This window comes from Capricornis sumatraensis, chromosome 6 (genome assembly GCF_032405125.1).
Source record: "Capricornis sumatraensis isolate serow.1 chromosome 6, serow.2, whole genome shotgun sequence".
In the NCBI taxonomy this organism is placed as follows: domain Eukaryota; kingdom Metazoa; phylum Chordata; class Mammalia; order Artiodactyla; family Bovidae; genus Capricornis; species Capricornis sumatraensis.
The window spans coordinates 103,629,861-103,648,777 of NC_091074.1; the positions used below are offsets into that span (position 1 = coordinate 103,629,861).

At 45.5% G+C, this 18,917-nt stretch overlaps 1 protein-coding gene and 1 non-coding gene across 2 annotated transcripts in view; both read right to left on the bottom strand.

Annotated features, from left to right (window-relative positions):
* The window catches only part of ABCA1 (ATP binding cassette subfamily A member 1), a 112,684-nt gene that overhangs the window by 20,017 nt on the left and 73,750 nt on the right, over positions 1–18,917 (bottom strand). Inside the window, exons 19-34 of the mRNA XM_068974276.1 lie at positions 18,429–18,560; positions 17,387–17,529; positions 16,997–17,134; positions 15,551–15,771; positions 14,137–14,209; positions 13,088–13,290; positions 11,959–12,007; positions 11,657–11,770; positions 10,430–10,578; positions 9,415–9,539; positions 8,081–8,179; positions 4,981–5,170; positions 4,040–4,134; positions 2,585–2,617; positions 1,333–1,438; positions 285–359 (exon numbers count right to left, since the gene is read on the bottom strand). Coding sequence (XP_068830377.1) covers positions 285–359; positions 1,333–1,438; positions 2,585–2,617; positions 4,040–4,134; positions 4,981–5,170; positions 8,081–8,179; positions 9,415–9,539; positions 10,430–10,578; positions 11,657–11,770; positions 11,959–12,007; positions 13,088–13,290; positions 14,137–14,209; positions 15,551–15,771; positions 16,997–17,134; positions 17,387–17,529; positions 18,429–18,560 — 1,945 coding nt within the window. The remainder of the gene's footprint in view (positions 1–284; positions 360–1,332; positions 1,439–2,584; positions 2,618–4,039; positions 4,135–4,980; positions 5,171–8,080; positions 8,180–9,414; positions 9,540–10,429; positions 10,579–11,656; positions 11,771–11,958; positions 12,008–13,087; positions 13,291–14,136; positions 14,210–15,550; positions 15,772–16,996; positions 17,135–17,386; positions 17,530–18,428; positions 18,561–18,917) is intronic.
* On the bottom strand, positions 1,045–1,117 carry TRNAG-UCC (transfer RNA glycine (anticodon UCC)). The gene has a single exon. It is a non-coding gene; the product is annotated as a tRNA-Gly (tRNA).

An 18,917-nucleotide genomic window follows, 5' to 3' on the forward strand; every position in this document is an offset into this window, starting at 1 on the left:
TGCTGACTTTCTTTAATGTATTTAATCTTCACCAAAGCTTTGAGGTAGACATGGTTATTGCCTCCATTTTACAGATTAGGAGACTGAGGCTTAAACAGGTTAAGTATCTCAGTCATGTTCATAATGGTTCCTCTGGTGTGACTAGCAGAAAAGCAAGTTCTTTTTATAGCCTCACCAATAAAGTTACTAGACTTTTCTGTCGTGAATCAACATTATCATGAGCTGACACTTCGGGGCAATACAGGAATTATTGTTCATCAAGCCACTGGAACAAAGGGCTTTACCTTGACGTTATTTTTCGTGTCCAGTCCTGTCATGAACCTTCCCAAGCTGCTGAGAAATCGGTCTGCAGAACTGTCCTGTGAACAACAAAAAGCTGCCTCAGCTGGGATGGTTCACAGGGGAGGAGCAACAGGAAGTCTGGAGTCTGTGGACAATGGCACAACCTTGTGAAGGGAAACACAGCTACTGCCTCATTCACTGAAATGCAACTTGAACCCTCTAAATAATAAATGGCTCCTGAAAAATAAGTGACTGGAAATCTAAAGCCCTGATGTTGCCACGAGTCATAGGTCTTAAAGGAACCAGAGGGAAACCCTGTCAGTCTGTATCTGGTGGTCCCAAGAGGCAGATGTCAGTCTGTATCTGGTGGTAAGGGCTCTTCACCACGTTCCCTTGACATCGCCCCCAGCTACAATTAACATGTAGATGCATCAGATATGGGGTCTGGGCCTCAAGGGAGAGATTCTAGGACAATCCCTGCTGTCTGTGACCCTGGAATTCATATCATCAGACCCCCAATTCCAACTTAGAAATGGGAAACCTGGGATACAGATAAAGAAAGTGAATGTTTATCAGGTCCTAAAACTAGCTGCCGGTTTAAAGAAAGTGATTCATTTCCTGTTTAACCAATGATTGTTTTAGAAAAGTATGTTTGATGCCCAGTTCACTGGCTATACTTAAGTTATTCTGAGAGATCTAAACTCTCTGAACTTGCTTTTTTTTCTCAAGCATCTTTGTTTGTTTGGCTGCATTGGGTCTTACTTCCCTGATCAGGGATTGAACCCAGGCACCCTGCATTGGAAGTGCAGAGTCTTAACCACTGGACCACCAGGGAAGTCCCTGAACTTGTTTCTGACCTGCACTTTCAAATAGTAAGTACACAGTGAGTGACTCAGTCTTGGCTGACCCATGATCTTAAGTGCTCAGTGATGGCTTTGTACTTGAAAATCTTAAACAGTAAGCTACCAGGTAATCAGATCTACCTGTCAACTACACCCATGTACCAGCAACTCATTTTCTGTCCGATGTGTCTTAGGATGGGTACTGTACCTTGACCACCTTCAAGTGTTTCTTCATTTGCTTGATGGCATCATTAACTTCTTCACTCGGAGGAAGTGACTGAGAATTACTGGCACCCAGGGAAAATCCACCGTACCTAAAAGAATAGCCTGACATTACGACACAGGCAGCGTGGGGCCCATTGTCACTCAGCAGCAGACACTGCCTAAGGATGTAATGTTCAATTAGAGGAACTGTATGTTCAAAGTAGGACCAAAATAGGACTCAGAGAAAGTTTCACCTTGGTCTCCTCTAATGGATCCTGGCAATCTCTTAACTCTTAAAGCTTCTGCCCAAGTGAGAGGGACCTGAGTCTGATTATACACAGAATGAGACATCTGAGATGTTGAGGAAAGAATGCTCATTCATCTTACAGATGCTCCTCCCACCCCGGTAGCTCAGGCCTGAACATGGGTCTCAAGGCAAGCAGATGGGGAGTCAGGATGAGCAGGGAAGACATTGGCCAGAGAGGCCAGGGAGGGTTTATAGATGCGCTGTGGCCCTTTCATAGCAGGAGAACCACAGAAGGTTCTGCATCCACTCTACTCAGTTATTCAGGAGGTCCTGGCTCTTGGGAAAAAAGGCAAAGAAGAAAGGTGGGAGATAGGGTCAAAAAACAAAGTTCTGAGGCAGCCATGTAAGGCATCTCATTTCTCATGAGTAATAATAGGCTTCAAGGATGTTTCCTTCGTTTTTTCCCCCAGTCTCATCTGCTTCTTCAAAACTCAGAGGGATACGGGCAGGGGTGGTGGTGGAGGGTGGAGAGGAGAGCGCCTGACTGCAGCAGAGGAGAAAATGATTCTTACCCTCCTGATGGAATTCTGGTCTTATTTCCTAACAGAAACATTGTTATTTTTAAAAACTCAGAAGGATAAATGAGTTGAAATGCAATGAACATAGATGGTTTTGAAGCCTCCTATTTCATCTAAGACCTTCTTGGTTATTACAAAGACCTGAAAAATTGTTCTTGGGCCCCTAGGTCTCCTAGGAATCTGATGATAATTTTAATTAGCATAGGTTTTTCCCTCACATCATGCTTCCTGTCAAATCCCTAGAGACCCACAAGGAGATCAATATGCGAAAATTCCAAAGGCCTCTGAAGTGGCAGCTGGGCACTGAGCCAAGGGCAAAACCATCCCTAAACCAACAGCTTCCCAGGGTCCAAAAAACTGCATCAAAATCATCCTCATGAGCTTTAGGAGTCAAGGAAAACAAAAAGAAAAGCACAGAGGAGTCAACTTACCTAAACTCATTGACCCAGATCTTGTTCTTTAAGCTGTAGTGAGGGCCAAAGACAAAGAAACCAGAAATCAGTCCAAAGAAACATTGATCCTTTTCCTGATCATACAAAAGTTAGAAATATCTACCTGGGGATACAACAAAGGGACAGAAATAACTCTACAATCAGGCTGGTGTTGTAGGGTTTTGCCAATGAAAAGAAGCCCTAATCAGCATGTCTTTTCTTCTCCTCATATTAAAACATTATTATTTTATGAAGGTCATGCCTTGTATTAAAACAATTTAAAAACCAACAAAGATGTGATCAAACTACAAACTTTTTAAATTCAAAAATAATAGTTCAATTATGGCTAACATATGGAGAGGATTTGCTTCTTTCTTGGAAACTAACAGTAACTGCCATTCAAGCATACCCTTGTCATTAAAAGTCACTAAAACTCCCAACTTAGGGGACCAAATATAACAAAGCTGATGGGAAGGAAGCTAGAACAAACATTTTCTGGGCATCAGCGAAGTACAGCAGTCCCCTCCTTAATTGGAGGGGACACACTCCAACACCCCCCAACTGGATGCCTAAAACTCCAGATAATACCAACCCCTACGTATACTATTTTTTCCTATCACCTGTCATTTTCTTTGAAGGTCAATAGGGCCACTATCACGTAAAATAAAAGTTACTTGGGAATAAGTTCTGTAATACTGTGGTAGTCCATCTGATCACCAAAAGGGCCAGGGCAAGGAGCATTTATGGTGTGTGGATATGCTGGACAGTGGGATGATTCCCATCCCAGAAGGGACACAGTGGGATGATTCCCATCACACCACTCAGAGAAGCATGCCATTTAAAACTTATGAATTGTTTGTTACTGGAATTTTCCATTTAGTATTTTCTGACCACAGCTGATGATGGGTAACTGAAATTGAGGAAAGCAAAATTGCAAATATTGGGGGAGCTAATGCATTCAGGACTATGCAGTGATGCCCCAGGAAGCTACATGGCTCTTCTAAGCCTCCACAGAGAAGTCCTGAGAACTCAGCGCTCTCTGGATAATGCCACGTATTTATCACTCATTCCATCCATGAGAGGTACTTTACGTGTATCATTTCATTTAATCCTTACAACAAACTACTGAGAGCAACATTATTATCACATTATATACAGCCTAAGGCTTTAGAAGGATAACTGGTTGCCATGGTCAAACAGCTAATAAGTGGCAGAATTAGAATTTAAATCCAGATTTATCTTCATTCTGGAGCCAGGCAACCTCAGTCTTCAACCTGAATATTCATAATACTTCCCATTACCTTTTCTAATCTGAAAGAATATCCTAAACTTCAAAAGGACAACATCAAGCCAAACTGTGATGTTTCCCACCACTATTCAATCTCCTATTTTTTAGGACTTTAGTTCCTCTAATCAGTAACAGCTAAGCAGGGGCCCAGGATTGTAAATGATGACCTTTTGGCTATGATCTGCACGTATGTCTTCACCAGATAATCCGAAATGTTTCTTCCTGTGAGGTTCTGAAGGATGTCGGCAGTATTCTGTTTTTTCTGTCATCAGAAAAACCAAGCACATGTGTCTTTATGGGCCATAATTGGAACAGAAAACAAATCAAGAACAAAAATGACACATGTTCCTCAAACACATACCATGGTGTGAGCAGACCCCTGCCCACAGGGCCTGGACACTGTCATCAGCCAATCACCAAGGCCTGGTCTATTCTGCCCTTTATGCCAAGTCAAGGTGATTCCCAGCAAATTACTCTGAACATCTAAGCAATAGACCATGAAGTATCATTCTTCACGGTTACAAAAGATTTCTAGGGAGCAGCACCACTGACTATGCCTAGTGAATTTTCTTCATTGGAGTTACACTAATGACGAGATGAAGTGCTATTTTAAGAAGCAAACCACTAAGGACTCCTTTTTCAACACTATTTAAAATTCCTTGTCCTCATCCTACAACCTGGATGCTGATAAGGCAGCAGAGAGGCATCACAAGCAAGCCTCTTCCTGAAATTCTCAGAAAAAAATGATTCAGAATTGCTTCTCTCACTCATAGTCTCAGAGGATTGTCAGAGGCATAACCCTCACAGAAGCTTCACGGGCCAGCCTCCCTAGTTCAGCAGTGAGGAAACAAGCCCAGGGACTCAGAGTGACCCATCCAAGGTCACCAGCTCCTCTACGGAAGAGGTGGAGATGAAGCTGCATCGGTCAGTCTGTCCTGGGACACCACCACTGCAGGAGAGGCTGCCGTGTGACTTCCACAGACCACTGATCCAGAGTGTTGTCTCTGGTTGTATCTCAAACAAGGACCTAGGCTGACTTCAAAATATGTCATCCATTCCTCTTCCCAGGCCACCCTCACTTACTCAGTCACACCCTGAAAGGACTCACTTGAGGAGGAGGCAGCCCCCCTGCCCCCAGGGGGCACACAGGCAGCATCTTCTTGATCTTGTCGCTGCTACACTGGCAGGTGGGGGAGGGGTTCTCCATTGTCCAGTTTCCATTTCGGAAGAGGTCCGTGATGGTCTGGGGGACTGGGGCAGTGGTCCACTTCTCCTCTCCCACCAAGCAGGGCCTTTCTCTGCAAAGGGACACCAAGGATAGGATCGCCCAAGAGGGTCTGGCCTCTCCTATTGCCTCAGAGCACAGGACCAATCAATAATAACTGCAAATACAGATATATCCCCTCACCACTTGGTTACTGATCCGTCCCACAGACTTGTCAGCTACAGACTCGTTTTACAGTTAAATACCATGGACACAAAGAAGGCCTAACTGCTCATATACTGAACTCAAGTCAACCCCATCACCAGCATTCAATCACTCACCCACGGGTTCACTCAACAAACATTCACTGAGCATCTCTACTATGTGCCAGACACTGTCCTGCATATTTGAGAATCTGGGGTGAAAAGACAAAGTCTCTGCCATCATGGAGTTTGTGTTCCCAGGAAAGATTAATTAACAAATAATATAATCTTTGATGGCCAAAATGGAAGCAAAATAAAGGGGGAATGACTGATGAGAAAGGACCACCTGAAGAAGTCATACATTTCAGCCAAAACCTAAATGATGACAGAGAACAAGCCAGGAAGGGATTGGGAAGAAGAACATTACAAGCAGAAGCAACAGAGTGCAGGGGAAAAGGTCCCCAGTGTTCTATGAATAAGGAACAACAGGAAGGCAGCGAGGCTGGAATGTGATGAGCTATGAGAAGAGTGATGCAAGATGAGCAGAGGGAGGCAGGAGTCAGACGACATATGCCTCGGGAAAAGTCTACGTTTTATGCTGAAAATCTGGGGAAGAATGTCAAGATTCACTTTTACATGTTTTAAAACAAGTAAAGAATTTGGGGGAGTGAACCGAGGTGAGAGTTGTTGGCTCACGAAGAGCTAGGTTGTTTGCAAGCATCCCAGGTGACAAGTCAGGCATTTATGTCTGAGTTCTGAATTACTGTGAGATCATCAAGTCACTTGCCCTCTTGGAGCCTATTTTCTCCACAAAACAGTACAATGACTTATTTCAATAGGTCACATTTCAACAAGGCATTTCCAACATCCCTTACACTTTTATTTTTTTTGTTTGTTTTGTTTTTTTTAATTTTAAAATCTTTAATTCTTACATGTGTTCCCAAACATGAACCCCCCTCCCACCTCCCTCCCCATAACATCTCTGTGGGTCATCCCCATGCACCAGCCCCAAGCATGCTGTATCCTGCGTCAGACATAGACTGGCGATTCAATTCTTACATGATAGTATACATGATAGAATGCCATTCTCCCAAATTATCCCACCCTCTCCCTCTCCCTCTGAGTCCAAAAGTCCGTTATACACCGCTGTGTCTTTCTTCCTGTCTTGCATACAGGGTCGTCATTGCCATCTTTCTAAATTCCATATATATGTGTTAGTATACTGTATTGGTGTTTTTCTTTCTGGCTTACTTCACTCTGTATAATCGGCTCCAGTTTCATCCATCTCATCAGAACTGATTCAAATGAATTCTTTTTAACGGCTGAGTAATACTCCATTGTGTACATGTACCAAAGCTTTCTTATCCATTCATCTGCTGATGGACATCTAGGTTGTTTCCATGTCCTGGCTATTATAAACAGTGCTGCAATGAACATTGGGGTACATGTGTCTCTTTCAATTCTGGTTTCCTCTGTGTGTATGCCCAGCAGTGGGATTGCTGGGTCATAAGGTAGTTCTATTTGCAGTTTTTTAAGGAATCTCCACACTGTTCTCCATAGTGGCTGTACTAGTTTGCATTCCCACCAACAGTGTAGGAGGGTTCCCTTTTCTCCACACCCTCTCCAGCATTTATTGCTTGCAGATTTTTGGATCGCAGCCATTCTGACTGGTGTGAAGTGGTCTGTGGCGAATCCCTTACACTTTTAAAATGCTATGATCTGAAGCCGAGCCACTGTGTTTAGATGATTCTTACATCAAATGAACAGTTTTGTGGATTGCTCTCTGGTTCCAAGTGGAATCTCATCACAAATCTTATGAAACTTGTCCTTCTCCAGCTTGGTCATCTTGTTCTTTAGGAACTGATATTAACTGTCAGGATTTATACTTATTAAGTACTAAATACTAGCAAGTGTTCAGTAAGTATCCAGAGTTAATTAGAGCCAACAGGTATATAACAGCTGTATGTTTAAAGAGCACACATTAGAACTTGCACACCCAGGTGGCATGCTCACTGGTCTGTCACCTGCAGGCTCACTATCTTCCCTTTAAAACCTGGAATTAAGTTTGCCCTTCTCCAATCTTCCTAAACTTTCCCACACTCTCCATAATCCTTGAATCTGTGGTTAACAACCTCAAGTGCAAATTCTACCCAAGCCTGGAAACCTGAACTCGCTTCTACCTTCACTGAGCTCTCAGAAGCTCCTCACCACTCTTCACTGTTTTTACTCACAGAGATATCTGGACATGCCTTCTGCCCTTATACAATGACAGTCAAATGAGTATTTCACTGAATTTATTTATATGCTACCTACTTTTTTTTTTTAAAAAAAAGGACTTTGAAGGAGAATATGACAAAAACATGCAACTCTGAAAGAAGAAAATGTCCATTTTTATAAAAATTATGTCAACTTTTCAGGCTTTTAGAGTGAAGAAACTGATTAGCAAGACTGCAAATTATACATAATAGGAGCCTATCTCTGCAGTCAGGTATAGGATCCGGGGGAAGGGGATCATTATGAAGTACTATTTAAATTAAATATTAATGTCTAAAGCAGAAAACAAATGTCTATAGTCATTTTCCTGGCAGGAAGCTAGAAGAGTCTACTGGTCTGTTACGTTTGTTCCTAGATGCTAGGGTTAAATCACTACATTAGCTCCCTTAAAATAAAAACTGTCTCAAAGGGTAAATGATGGTCATCACCAGGAGGCGTACAAGTGACTAAAGCAGTGCAGAGATAAAACCAGGTGACAAGCACACGAAGCCAGCTGTGGAGGGGCTCACAGCTCAAGTGGCACTCACGGGATCGGGTTTCCTTCCATACATCGGGTCCCAAAGCCAGGCGTTCCGGTGAGAGCATTTAAGAGTTCCTGGGTGCTCACATCCTCAGGTGCATCATTACTGTAGATACATGAGAGGGAGCCAGCTTAGCAACTCATTTAAACCATGAATGGGAGAAGAAAAGGCGCTTTTTTTTATTTTTATTTTTTCAAATTTAACACTTTATTCAGTACTTCCCGTGTGCCAAATCCTGCCAAGCTCTTAAAAGAGAAACAGAGAACCCACCCACAAGTAACTCAACCTCTGGTTTTTATTTGGTGTCAAGATAACATACAGCACTCCAAAGTGGAACTTGTATAAATAAGTGATAAATATGGAGGGGTGCATATGTGTGTACCCACATACATTTAGATATATCTGTTTTACGGGAAGTACATGAAGTCATTAAAGATCAGTATTTCAAAAGTACTTTCACAATTAATCATTAGGCATAGACAAGAGGGGTTTTCTAGGAAAAGGAAGGCAGATTTTATGGGCTTAACATTTGCATGGACAACTGGAAAGCACAAATAATGATGGGCAGAAGTTATAAACACAAAACAAGCCCATGCCCCACAGCCCTGGGCAACACAAGGTCAGCAGCTGGAAAAGAAAAGAAGGAGGTAAACCCGCACTAAATAGGAAGAAAGCACAGAATCAGAGAACATGAAGCTGATTTGCATGCTTATGTTTCTTTTTTCTTTTCTTTAAAGCTTCCCTGAAGCTTCCCTTGGACATCACTGGCACAGTTCTCCATAAAAAGGTTTACAAATACTGTGGGACTGAGGAAAACTCCTGCATAAGGAGATGGAGAAATTCCTTTGTTCTTTTGTTTGAAGCACTGGATCGTCACAGAATAGCTGTATTTTTGTCTAAAAAAACAGGAGCTATTATCCGTAACCTAAAAATGAAATAATAAACGTGTGAACTGCACCATGCAGAAAACAAGAACTTGGAGGTGTGAGGGTCTGAGTGTATGGAAACCCTGTGTTCAACTGCAAAATAAAGACTTAGTATAAAAATCCAAGTATATTATAGTTCCAGCAGATTCTTCTGCACTGGTAAATTATTTACATAAGGCATGTATGTTCCTGACAACAACGAATAGAGAGGAAAGGCGTTCAAAGCCCTGCTACTCAGGTTTGGTTCACTGCTGTTCTCGCATCTAGCATGAGCTTGTGTGAGGGCTGTAGCCACAGCTGATCAATCCATGCCCTGGTGTAACTGAGTCCCCCTCCCCTTGGCCCTCAGCATAGTAGACATTCTGGTCAGCCCGAGCCCTCCTCTCCCCCTGGGTGCAGAAGGCAAATGCATACCTGACAAATGTGTACTGTTCATTGTACATCCAGGGCTGAAGTTCCAGGCTGGGGTACTTGCCAAAGGGTGGCACAATCAAGCTGAACACCAGGGCAATGCAGACAAACACAGCTGGCAGGACAATCTATAATCAGGAGGCAGGGAGGGAGAAGAATTGCCAGAGATGGACAAAGGTTAGAGTCCAGGTAGCCTCAGACCAGCCAGCACTGGGGTGTGTGCAGGGCCTAGTTCCATCAGGACATTCTTGGCAGGTTGGAAGCGGTAGAGGCTGAAATCTAAACCCCTTCCCTTGGGTGAATTTCTGGAAGCTGGCAATACAAAGCCTGAGCTTGTGGCCACCTGGCAGCCAAGAAGTAGCAGAACCAGAATTCATATATAAATCTATATGCTCCAAACTCATATTCTTTGCATTACCCACATAGCCTGTGGGAAAGAATCTCTGTAACTTCTTTATACTTCTTGATTTTGCAGATTGGAATAATTCAATCCTCCCAACCTAACAAGTTAGCATGCAAACAGAGAATAACAAGTCTTTTCTGTGTACTATTTTTTTCTGACCCCTGGTTATCTTTTCTATCATTTTGCAGTTAAACATCAACTTAGAGAAAAATCAAGTCTCCAGTAAGTCCATATGTTGAGTACATCTGGTCATACCATCTCTGAAGTTTTGAAAGTTCAATTTTCTCATCCAGTTTTTCTAGACTTTGTCCTTGTTACATTCTCCTCTAATAAAAAATTAACACACACAGAAATTTCTAATTTGAGACCCATTCCAAGTACTTGCTCATAACATATCATAGGTACTATTATTATCATCCCTATTTTATGGATAAGGAGATTGAGGCTCAGAGAAGTAATCTGTCAACAAATATATAAGTGCAAGAAGCAAACTGGGATTGAAATACAGATAATCTGGCTCCAGTGTCCATCTTATAACAACGATGCTACACTGCTTTCACTAGTTGGGAGCCTGTAGTCCACCAAGGAAGCCTTGGCCAGGAACACACTTCTCACCTGAGCAAAGAATCCTTTCCGACTCCGTCTGGCAATCAGCAATCTCTTCCACAAAAGGGCCACAAACTGCTGCTGTGTGAGCTTCCAGCCCTTCACCTGGTAGGAACCTTTACCATCCATCCCACTGAGCAGATCTGTTTCTCTGGATTCTGCAGAAAGCCATCACTGAAGGTCATAGATTATAGCAGGCATTTTTAACATCCCCAACCTCCTCCCTCCAGCATCTTTAGCAACCACCTTGGAGGCTTGTGTTTGGAGGTAGAAGTAAAGGAATGAAAGGCTTTTATGAAAAATTCATGTCCATGAAAAGGTATGACCCCCAAATGTACCACACTAGCAGCCTCTGCCTTTGGTTCTTGTCTGATGAGCACAGAAAAATGAAGGTGCCTTGAGACAACTGAAGAGATGTGTGCACACATAATAGTTACATCAAGCCATTCAAATGAATTGAGTCATCCTGTTTCTTACAGAATATTCTATAAACAGGCCATGTCTATAGGCTGACATACTTTGAGAACACATAACAGCAACTTGTCTGCTGCCTATTATATCTCTGGCTAAAAGGTGGACACATTCAGGTGATCTAAGTGCTAACAACGTATGAAGTTACGGAGAACACGAGAGTTGCACATTCAACGTGGCTCAGGGACAGGAGAGCCAGGAAGGTTTCTGTTCAGAAAAGTTTTATAGAAATCCTCATCTTACACAAATGATTTCTAACTGCAGTGACCTAACATCTCACCAATATTTGCTTGATTTCCTCTCTCTCCTTCTCCATCCCAGTCAAACACACAGGGATAGTCTTCAAAAATAGCTAAGTTGAAGGGTACAATCAACTCTAGTAGTAAATTCACCTCACTCTTTCAAAATCATCCACCCATTCAAAGAACATTTATTCCAAAATTAAACACCTAATGAACATGAGAAAACCGGGACTCTACGGAAAAGATAATAAATGGATTCAGAGGAATAAAGGGCTGTCTTTTGATGTGTATCTCGAGTGAGACGTCTCAGTGCAGTGCAGGAAGTAGGGAGGACAGGCTCTTTCAGGTCTGATCATATGCACAGCACCAGAAAGGGGAAAGTGGCTTTTTTCATTCTCTCTCTTCTCTTTAGACCCTGTAGGCATCTATCATCCTGGTTCAAGGGCCTTGAAAGATAACACCAGAGAACACAAGAGTGAAATTCACTTTCAAGCAACAAAACACAGATCTCGCCCAAACGGACCTGGATCTATGTCGGAATCATTTGGATCCATAGCATCATCTTCAGTAAAAGGGCGAAGACAGCTCTGCTTATCCCCAAAGACTCGTCTGTTTCGTCTTGCTGGTAAGGTGCCATCTGCAGACAAAAGGAAGGAACCCCATGTTTTATTTGTAATAAAACAAATTCTCTGAATCTTTAAAAGTCTATACAGTAAATGTAAGAATGTCATAAAACAATTTGAAGGGAAAGGCAAAACCCTGGTGAGCTAAGAGAGCCTATAGGTGGCACAGCCCAGAGGGCATGCAGTCCCTTTGGAGGGTTACCTGAGGTCTCAGCATCCACTCCACTCTCTTCAGCCACTTTGAGAAATATCTGAAAAGTGAGAATGAGAGGATTATAATAAGCACCACATTGTGAGAGCAACTGTCATGATTATTACATGACTGAACACGCTAGCCCCTAAAGACATAATGTAAAAGCTTCATTTATTGATAACACTTTGTTAGAGTCACTTGGGAGAGAAGCCGTTTATACCAGAGAACATTTCCCCAGTGGTGAGAGCTATCAATTCAGAAAGTCATTTTCAAATTAAAGTTATGACACCAGGACACTGCAGAAGGAGGAATTTGTTCTGTACCTACAGGGAATGAGTCAAGTGGCTTCAAGTCTTTGGCCCGAAATCATCGAGCAGGCAAGCACCAAAACAGGCTATCCAAGAGAGGATGATCAGGAGAAGCGGCATTCCCTATCACTAGAAAGGTTATGGCGAGGTCTCCAACATCAGAAGGCGACCTGAACTAGACAGCTGATTCCCAAACTCTGATCTACAGATGCTGCCCAGGAAGCACGCAATAAAAGCACAGACATTAAGGTCTTACCTCCAAAAATTCTGTTTCAAAGACCCTGGAGTTGAGCCTTGACATTTTTAGAATATTCTCAGAAGATTCTCCTGCACCGGCTAACTTGGGGACTACTGGGACAGACAACTTTTATATCCCTTCCAACCCTCGAGGTTTCTCTAAAGAGAGGCACTGCTTACACAGTAATAGAGTATGGGCTTTGAAACTCAAAACCCCTGATCTGAATCCGCTCACCATCCCTTCATGTCAATTTTCTCATCTTGTTATCAGGATTAAATGAGTTACAATGACTGAAAACAACAAAACACACCCAGGTTAGCCCAAGGCATAAGTAGGCTTTCCATAAATGTTGGACTTTTCCTAGGCATGGTCACGACTGGTCACACCAGGAGCAATTCTCTTATTTCTTTCCTACTGTCTCCCACTGAAATCTTAAAGGCTTAACTGGGACCAACACTGCCCAGATGCCAACGATCTAAGGGCTCAGTGCCTAGGTCCATGGTGATCCTACTCCCAGTGGACATGCAGGCTGCCTGTCTGGCCCCAGGATTATGGGCCCTGCTCAGTTCTGACAGTCAGTCACTGAACTTACTTCTTCCAGAGTAGTTTCTGAGATGCCGTAACTGGAGATGCCTAGGTCTGAGAGCCTGTCATCAATTTCATGGAAGAGTTCCACAAAGGCTCCCTCTCTGGCGGCCTCATAGGGCAGCACGTAGGTCAGTTCATGCCCGATGTCTTCCACCAGCCGTGCCTCAGCCACATGCTTCCTGATGAGGTTGGAGATTGCGGAGACATCTGTAGGGACCGGAGCACAGATATGATACGGCTTGGCCAGCTCAGAGGCCCCCTTCCTTCACCCTCTGCCTGCTCCTCAGAAGCCCACTGCCTGCACACCACAGCTGGCCCAGACACTGAAATCATTCCACAGGTTCACCTCTGGCCCAAGGGTTCCTGGGGGCATGGACTGGGTCTTATTCACCTTTGTATCACCAAAGCCAGGCACAGTGTAGGCCCTCAGTTTATGGTGGGTAGGTGGGGGTAGCTGGCTGAAAGACTTTCTGAGTTTGAAAGCCTAGTGTCTATTGCCAAAAAGCTAGGATTCTTCATTGGAAAACTTGACTAAAGGAACCTTAAGAGGTTCTTCATCTTTCTCTTAATCTATTCAAGGAGGCTCCTCTATTTATCTCAACAGAGGGTTAATCAAACAGTTCATGGAAGGAGAGGTCTTCCTGGGAAGAGGCAGTTGTTAGGGAGGAGCAAACTTGGCCAAAGTAAAGGATTCCGTTCCATATGTGTCACTGGAGACATTGGACTCTAGACATCCCTCCTGAGGGAGGTGTCCAGTGTCCAGCCAGACCCACTCATCTCAGCTGAATGGGTGGGGGACCACCCCCCACCCCAATCATCTCAGCTCTCTGGGACACTGCCCTGCCAACTCCCAGACCAAGCCCCAGGGTCCCCGGCAAGCGTTAGGCCAATCCGCCACTAAGCTGCGCCTGCTCCCGCAGCCACCCAGCCCCAGCCCAGCAGCAAACCTTGAGTCAGCGCCACCAGCCTCTGCACCTCTCCTCCTGTGCCTCCACTCTGCCCAGCTGGGGGAAGCTCAGACACCACCTGAATAAGAAACCCCAGAGTCCTTACCGACGGTCAGCGTGTCACTCTCATGGTCGCTGCCCAGGCCAGCATCAGAACTGCTCTGAGAAACACTGTCCTCCTGATGGCAAAGAAGGAGGTGAGAACGGGTCAGGGACCGAGCAAGGTACAGCCACCACCACCTTCACCAGGGCGGGGCTTCCGAGAGGTTCCTGTGTGTGAGAACTGGAGCAAAAAGTTTCTCCTGAGGGGCATGCAGCCAGGTAGTCTTGGCTTCTGAAGCCGCTGTCTGATCTAACATGTGTGTGTTGTGTGCACAGGAAGCAGGGCTCTCAAAAGAACTCTGGCCTGCCAATGCATACTGTAGGGACCTCCCTGATGGTTCAGTGGTTAAGACTCTGTGCTTCCACTACAGGGAGCATGGGTTCAATCCCTGGTCAAGGGATTAGATTCCATTAGCCATGTAGCATGGCCAAAAAAAAACCCCCCACAAACCTATGAGTGCTGTAACCAGGCCTTCACCAACAGTCTTGGGCATGGGATTTACCTGCCTGGTTGTGTTGTTCGGCGCTTCTCACACTTTAATTTGTGTCTCTTCACCATAGGACCTTGTTAAAATGCAGATTCTGATTTAGCAAGTCTGATTTTGGCCCATGTTTCTGCATTTCTCACAAGTTCCCAAGTGATCCCAATGCCACTGGCCTCAGACTATACTTTGACTCACCAGACACTAGTTAAAAGGTAAATAAGTGGACATGAGGTCAAGGATGGGATATATTGATAAGTGTTTTGAGTGCCACTGTTGGAATACACAAATAAATCTCAGGCATGTACTGCAGTACAGGGGAGAATGTACCTTGTTATTGGGTGCTGGCCCCTCCTCCGTAATGCACTTGTTGGATGACCTTGAATGAACTAAATCCCTACAAGCCTCACTTCCATCCTCTAGGATAATAAGTACAATACCTTCTTCCCAGGGTTGTTTTGTACTCTGAGATGATGTTAAAAAAAAAAAAAAAAACAAAAGCCTACAAATGGTAACAATGCTACAACTATTATCATGATTTTCTTTTATGTCCAGAGGCTGCTAGATTGAGTGTTTGGCATGAAATCAGTGCTCGATAAATATTTGCTATTTTGTGTTTTAAAAGTTTAGGTCAAGAAGATTTAAAGGTAATGAGCAGACATAGCAGGGCATTCTGAAGCCAAGGCTCTTAACTCTTGGCAAACCTCTCTTCTTCAACAACATTAAGCCCTCTAAGGACCTTCTCCTACACTCAGTGTCTCCATTAGAAAAAGGAAATGGGATTCAGCAGAGCTAACATGATGGGAACAGAAGTCTCTGTACAGGGCACAGAGCAGGGAGCTGGTGGCCTCAAGGTGGCAGACTAGGGCAGGTATGGACAAGCCAGTCATAGCCAAAGAGTCCTGATTCCCCGGACGCACTGAGACTGCAACTCACCTTTTTCAGGTATGACACAGTGCTACTGCTATTTCTGCATGAGCTGAGGGAAGACTCCACGTCCTTCTTGACCAGGGTCAGGTAGTAGCCTGTCCCCAGCTGGTTCTTCAGGAACAGGGAGGAGCCCACGCAGCAGAGCTTCCCGTGGGAAATGATGGCAATCCTGTCCCCGAGGATGTCCGCCTCATCCATGTGGTGCGTGGAGAGGATAATGGTGCGGCCTGCCAGGCACAAACACAGGGACATAGCACAGGTGAGGCTGGCCATCCTCACTGCTCCTAGGGGCCAAAGCCACAGAAATAAGAGCCGGGGTGGGGGGGATGCCTGGGAGAACGACCCCGAGGCTGTGTGCTTGTGACCCCCAGGCTGGTGGTGTCCTGAGGACAGCTCTGCATCCCCAAACAAAGGGCAGGAATGTTTATCTGGGAATGAGCTTCAGGCCAGCAGTGTGCCGGGTGGTCTATGTGTTAGTGTGCTAGGCCTCATTTAACTAAATCCTTCATAAGGTGAGCTTCCCCGGTGGCTCAGTTGGTAAAGATTCCACCTGCAATGTGGGAGACCTGGAGAAGGGAACAGCTACCCACTCCTGTATTCTTGCCTGGAGAATTCTATGGACAGAGGAGCCTGGCAGGCTATAGTCCATGGGGTCACGAAGAGTCAAGACACAACGGAGCGACTTCCACTTTTCATAAGGTAGGAATTAACCACAGTTATAGATAAAGACACTGAGGCAAGTTTAATGGCTTTTCCAAAGTCTTGGGCCAACTGGAGCTGACTCCAAACCTGTGCCCCTTGTACCATACCTTCTTATGTATCTTCTACCCTGGTGGCTCAGCGGTAAAGAATCTACCTGCAATGCAGGAGCCCCAGGGAGATGGCGGATTCAAGCCCTGGGTCGGAAAGATCCGCTGGAGGAGTGCACGGCAACCCACTCCAGTATTCTTGCCTGGAGAATCCCAGATAGAGGAGTCTGACAGGCTACAATCCATGGGGTCACACAAACTGACTGCAACTCTCCCATCCACTCAAGTGTTCCTCTACTTTGTCAACATGCAAGCATAATGCACCATGTGGGGACAGAGATAAAGGACGACACAGCCTCGGCTCTCAGGAATCTGTCTGCAGGGGACCATGAGTATCCTAGGCAAGTGAAAGTTCTATGTTGCAGAGGGCCCAGGGGGCCCACAGAGGACACCCTTTGTCCCCATTTCCCTCCCCCATGCAGGCCCCTAAGGTTGAAATGCAAACTTGAAGTGTCTTGTAAACCAGGCCTCCTACTTGCAGACCAGGGCTGAGCTCAGAGTTCAGCTCCCTGTTCTCCTTGAGAAGCAATTCTGGTGCTCTAGCCGGAACAGCCCTGAGATACAGCCAGTCTTTGAGAGCCCCTCCCTCCCCCCTTCCTTCCCCCTCCCAGCCCAGAAGACAGAGTAAATACACATCAGTGACCTTGTCGGTATTTCAGCAGCAGCTCCCATATCCCCCTGCGGGAGTAAGGGTCCACACCGGCTGTGGGCTCATCCAGAATGACAACCTTGGATCCCCCAACAAAGGCCAAGGCCACAGACAGCTTTCTCTGCATTCCACCTACAGTGAGAGGAGACAGGCCCCAGACCAGCCCAGTGAATGACGGCAGAGGCGCCAAGAGACAAGCGGAGGCACCCCACTGGGGATAAGTCTGGGACACGTTTCTGACCCACCCTTCCCCTCCCTCGAAGCAGGGGACCCTAGGGCAGCCATATTTCGTGTGTGTGTGTGTGTGTGTGTGTGTGTGTGTGTGTGTGTGTGTGTGTGTGTGTAGAAGAGGAGGTGGAGGAGGAAGGCAGCTCTGGGCCTCACCTGACAGCTGACTTGTTTTGCTTTTCAGTTTGCTGGGCGGCAAACCAACATCCAAGGCCATCTGCTCCATCTCAGCTTTCACGTGCTTCTCGGAAAGCCCTTTCAGGCGGGCATAGAACCAAATGTGCTCCTCAACAGTCAGCCTGGGGGCGGAGGGGCAGGTCACTCTGGGCCCCCAGGACACACAGAACACAGTGCCTCCTCACCCAGAATATGACAGGCACATTTTTCTTTCCCCACCTTTTTTTTTTTAACTTTATTCATTTTTGCAAGATAATCTCCAGGAAGGATTCAAGGAAGAACCACAGTAAGCAGCCACATGAGCTGCTTGAGAAACACCACCAAAATTGTGACAGGTCACATCCACTCTACTCCCCGCAGGCCTGATGGCCGCCCATCAGGCAGCAGCAGGTCCTCAGAGAGCCTTTCTCCATGGTCCCACCAACCAAGGAGCTGCCCCAGCTTTAGCCTGGAGCAACTCCCTTGAACCTCAAAGGACCTCAGCCCTGAAAGAAGGAGGACCAGAGCAACTCCCTTGAACCTCAAACGACCTCAGCCCTGAAAGAAGAAGGACCCCTATAGAGGACACAAGTCTGAGCTGCTCACTTAGATAAGAGAAAACCGGGGCCCAGAAGGGGGTGACCTTGCACAAGGTCACAGAGCTCAAGTCTCTTCCTGATTGCTGATGGGCAAGCTGAATGGGAGCAAAGTTCTGAGCAGGAAACACAGAGCCCACATACTGAGGGCCCTGGGGTACCGCCAGGTGAAAGCTATGGCAGCCTCAGGGAGGGTATGTGGGGAGAGAGGGCTCCTTACTCTAGAAGGACAGCAATAGACAGCACCATTTCCCCAGCCCCCATGCACCGGCTGGACCAATGTAACACCTCCTACCCCACAACTCACTTTTCCAAAACTGAAGGACAACCAGGTAAACATGTCCAGGAAGGTGAGGCCTGCCACCCCTAACGGTGGTAAAAATGCTTAAGTCCAACTCTGCCCATCACTCCTGACACACCTCTGTAGAGGGGTCGCTGGTACTCACATGTCAAATAGCACATTATGCTGGGGACAGACCCCCAGGTTCTGCCGGATGGTGCTCATCTCAGAGCGTATGTCTTTCCCTAGGATGTAGGCAGTGCCCGAGGTAGGAGGGAACAACCCAGTCAGGATGGACCTGAGGAAAAAATGTGAAAGCATAGGAGTCAGCGTTAGCCCTCCTGCCCTGGAGACGCTCCATTCTAGGCTGCAGAGCCTGGGCGGAAAGCAGAGGCAGCAACCCTCCACCCTCTTTCCTTCCTAAGAGACCCCAAGGGACACCCACAAAGCAAAGGACTCTTTGCCTCAGTGAACAGATAGGGGTGGGCCTATGTGTTGGAAATGGCAATTTTAGCACACACATTTTTTAAATAAAGATTCCAATTTTCAATGGGAAGTACACTTTAAAACACACATTTTGTATGCCTAAAATCATGTTCAAGTCAAATGGACAAAGTAGAACCAATTATTTAAAGATGAAAATAATTTTTGTGTT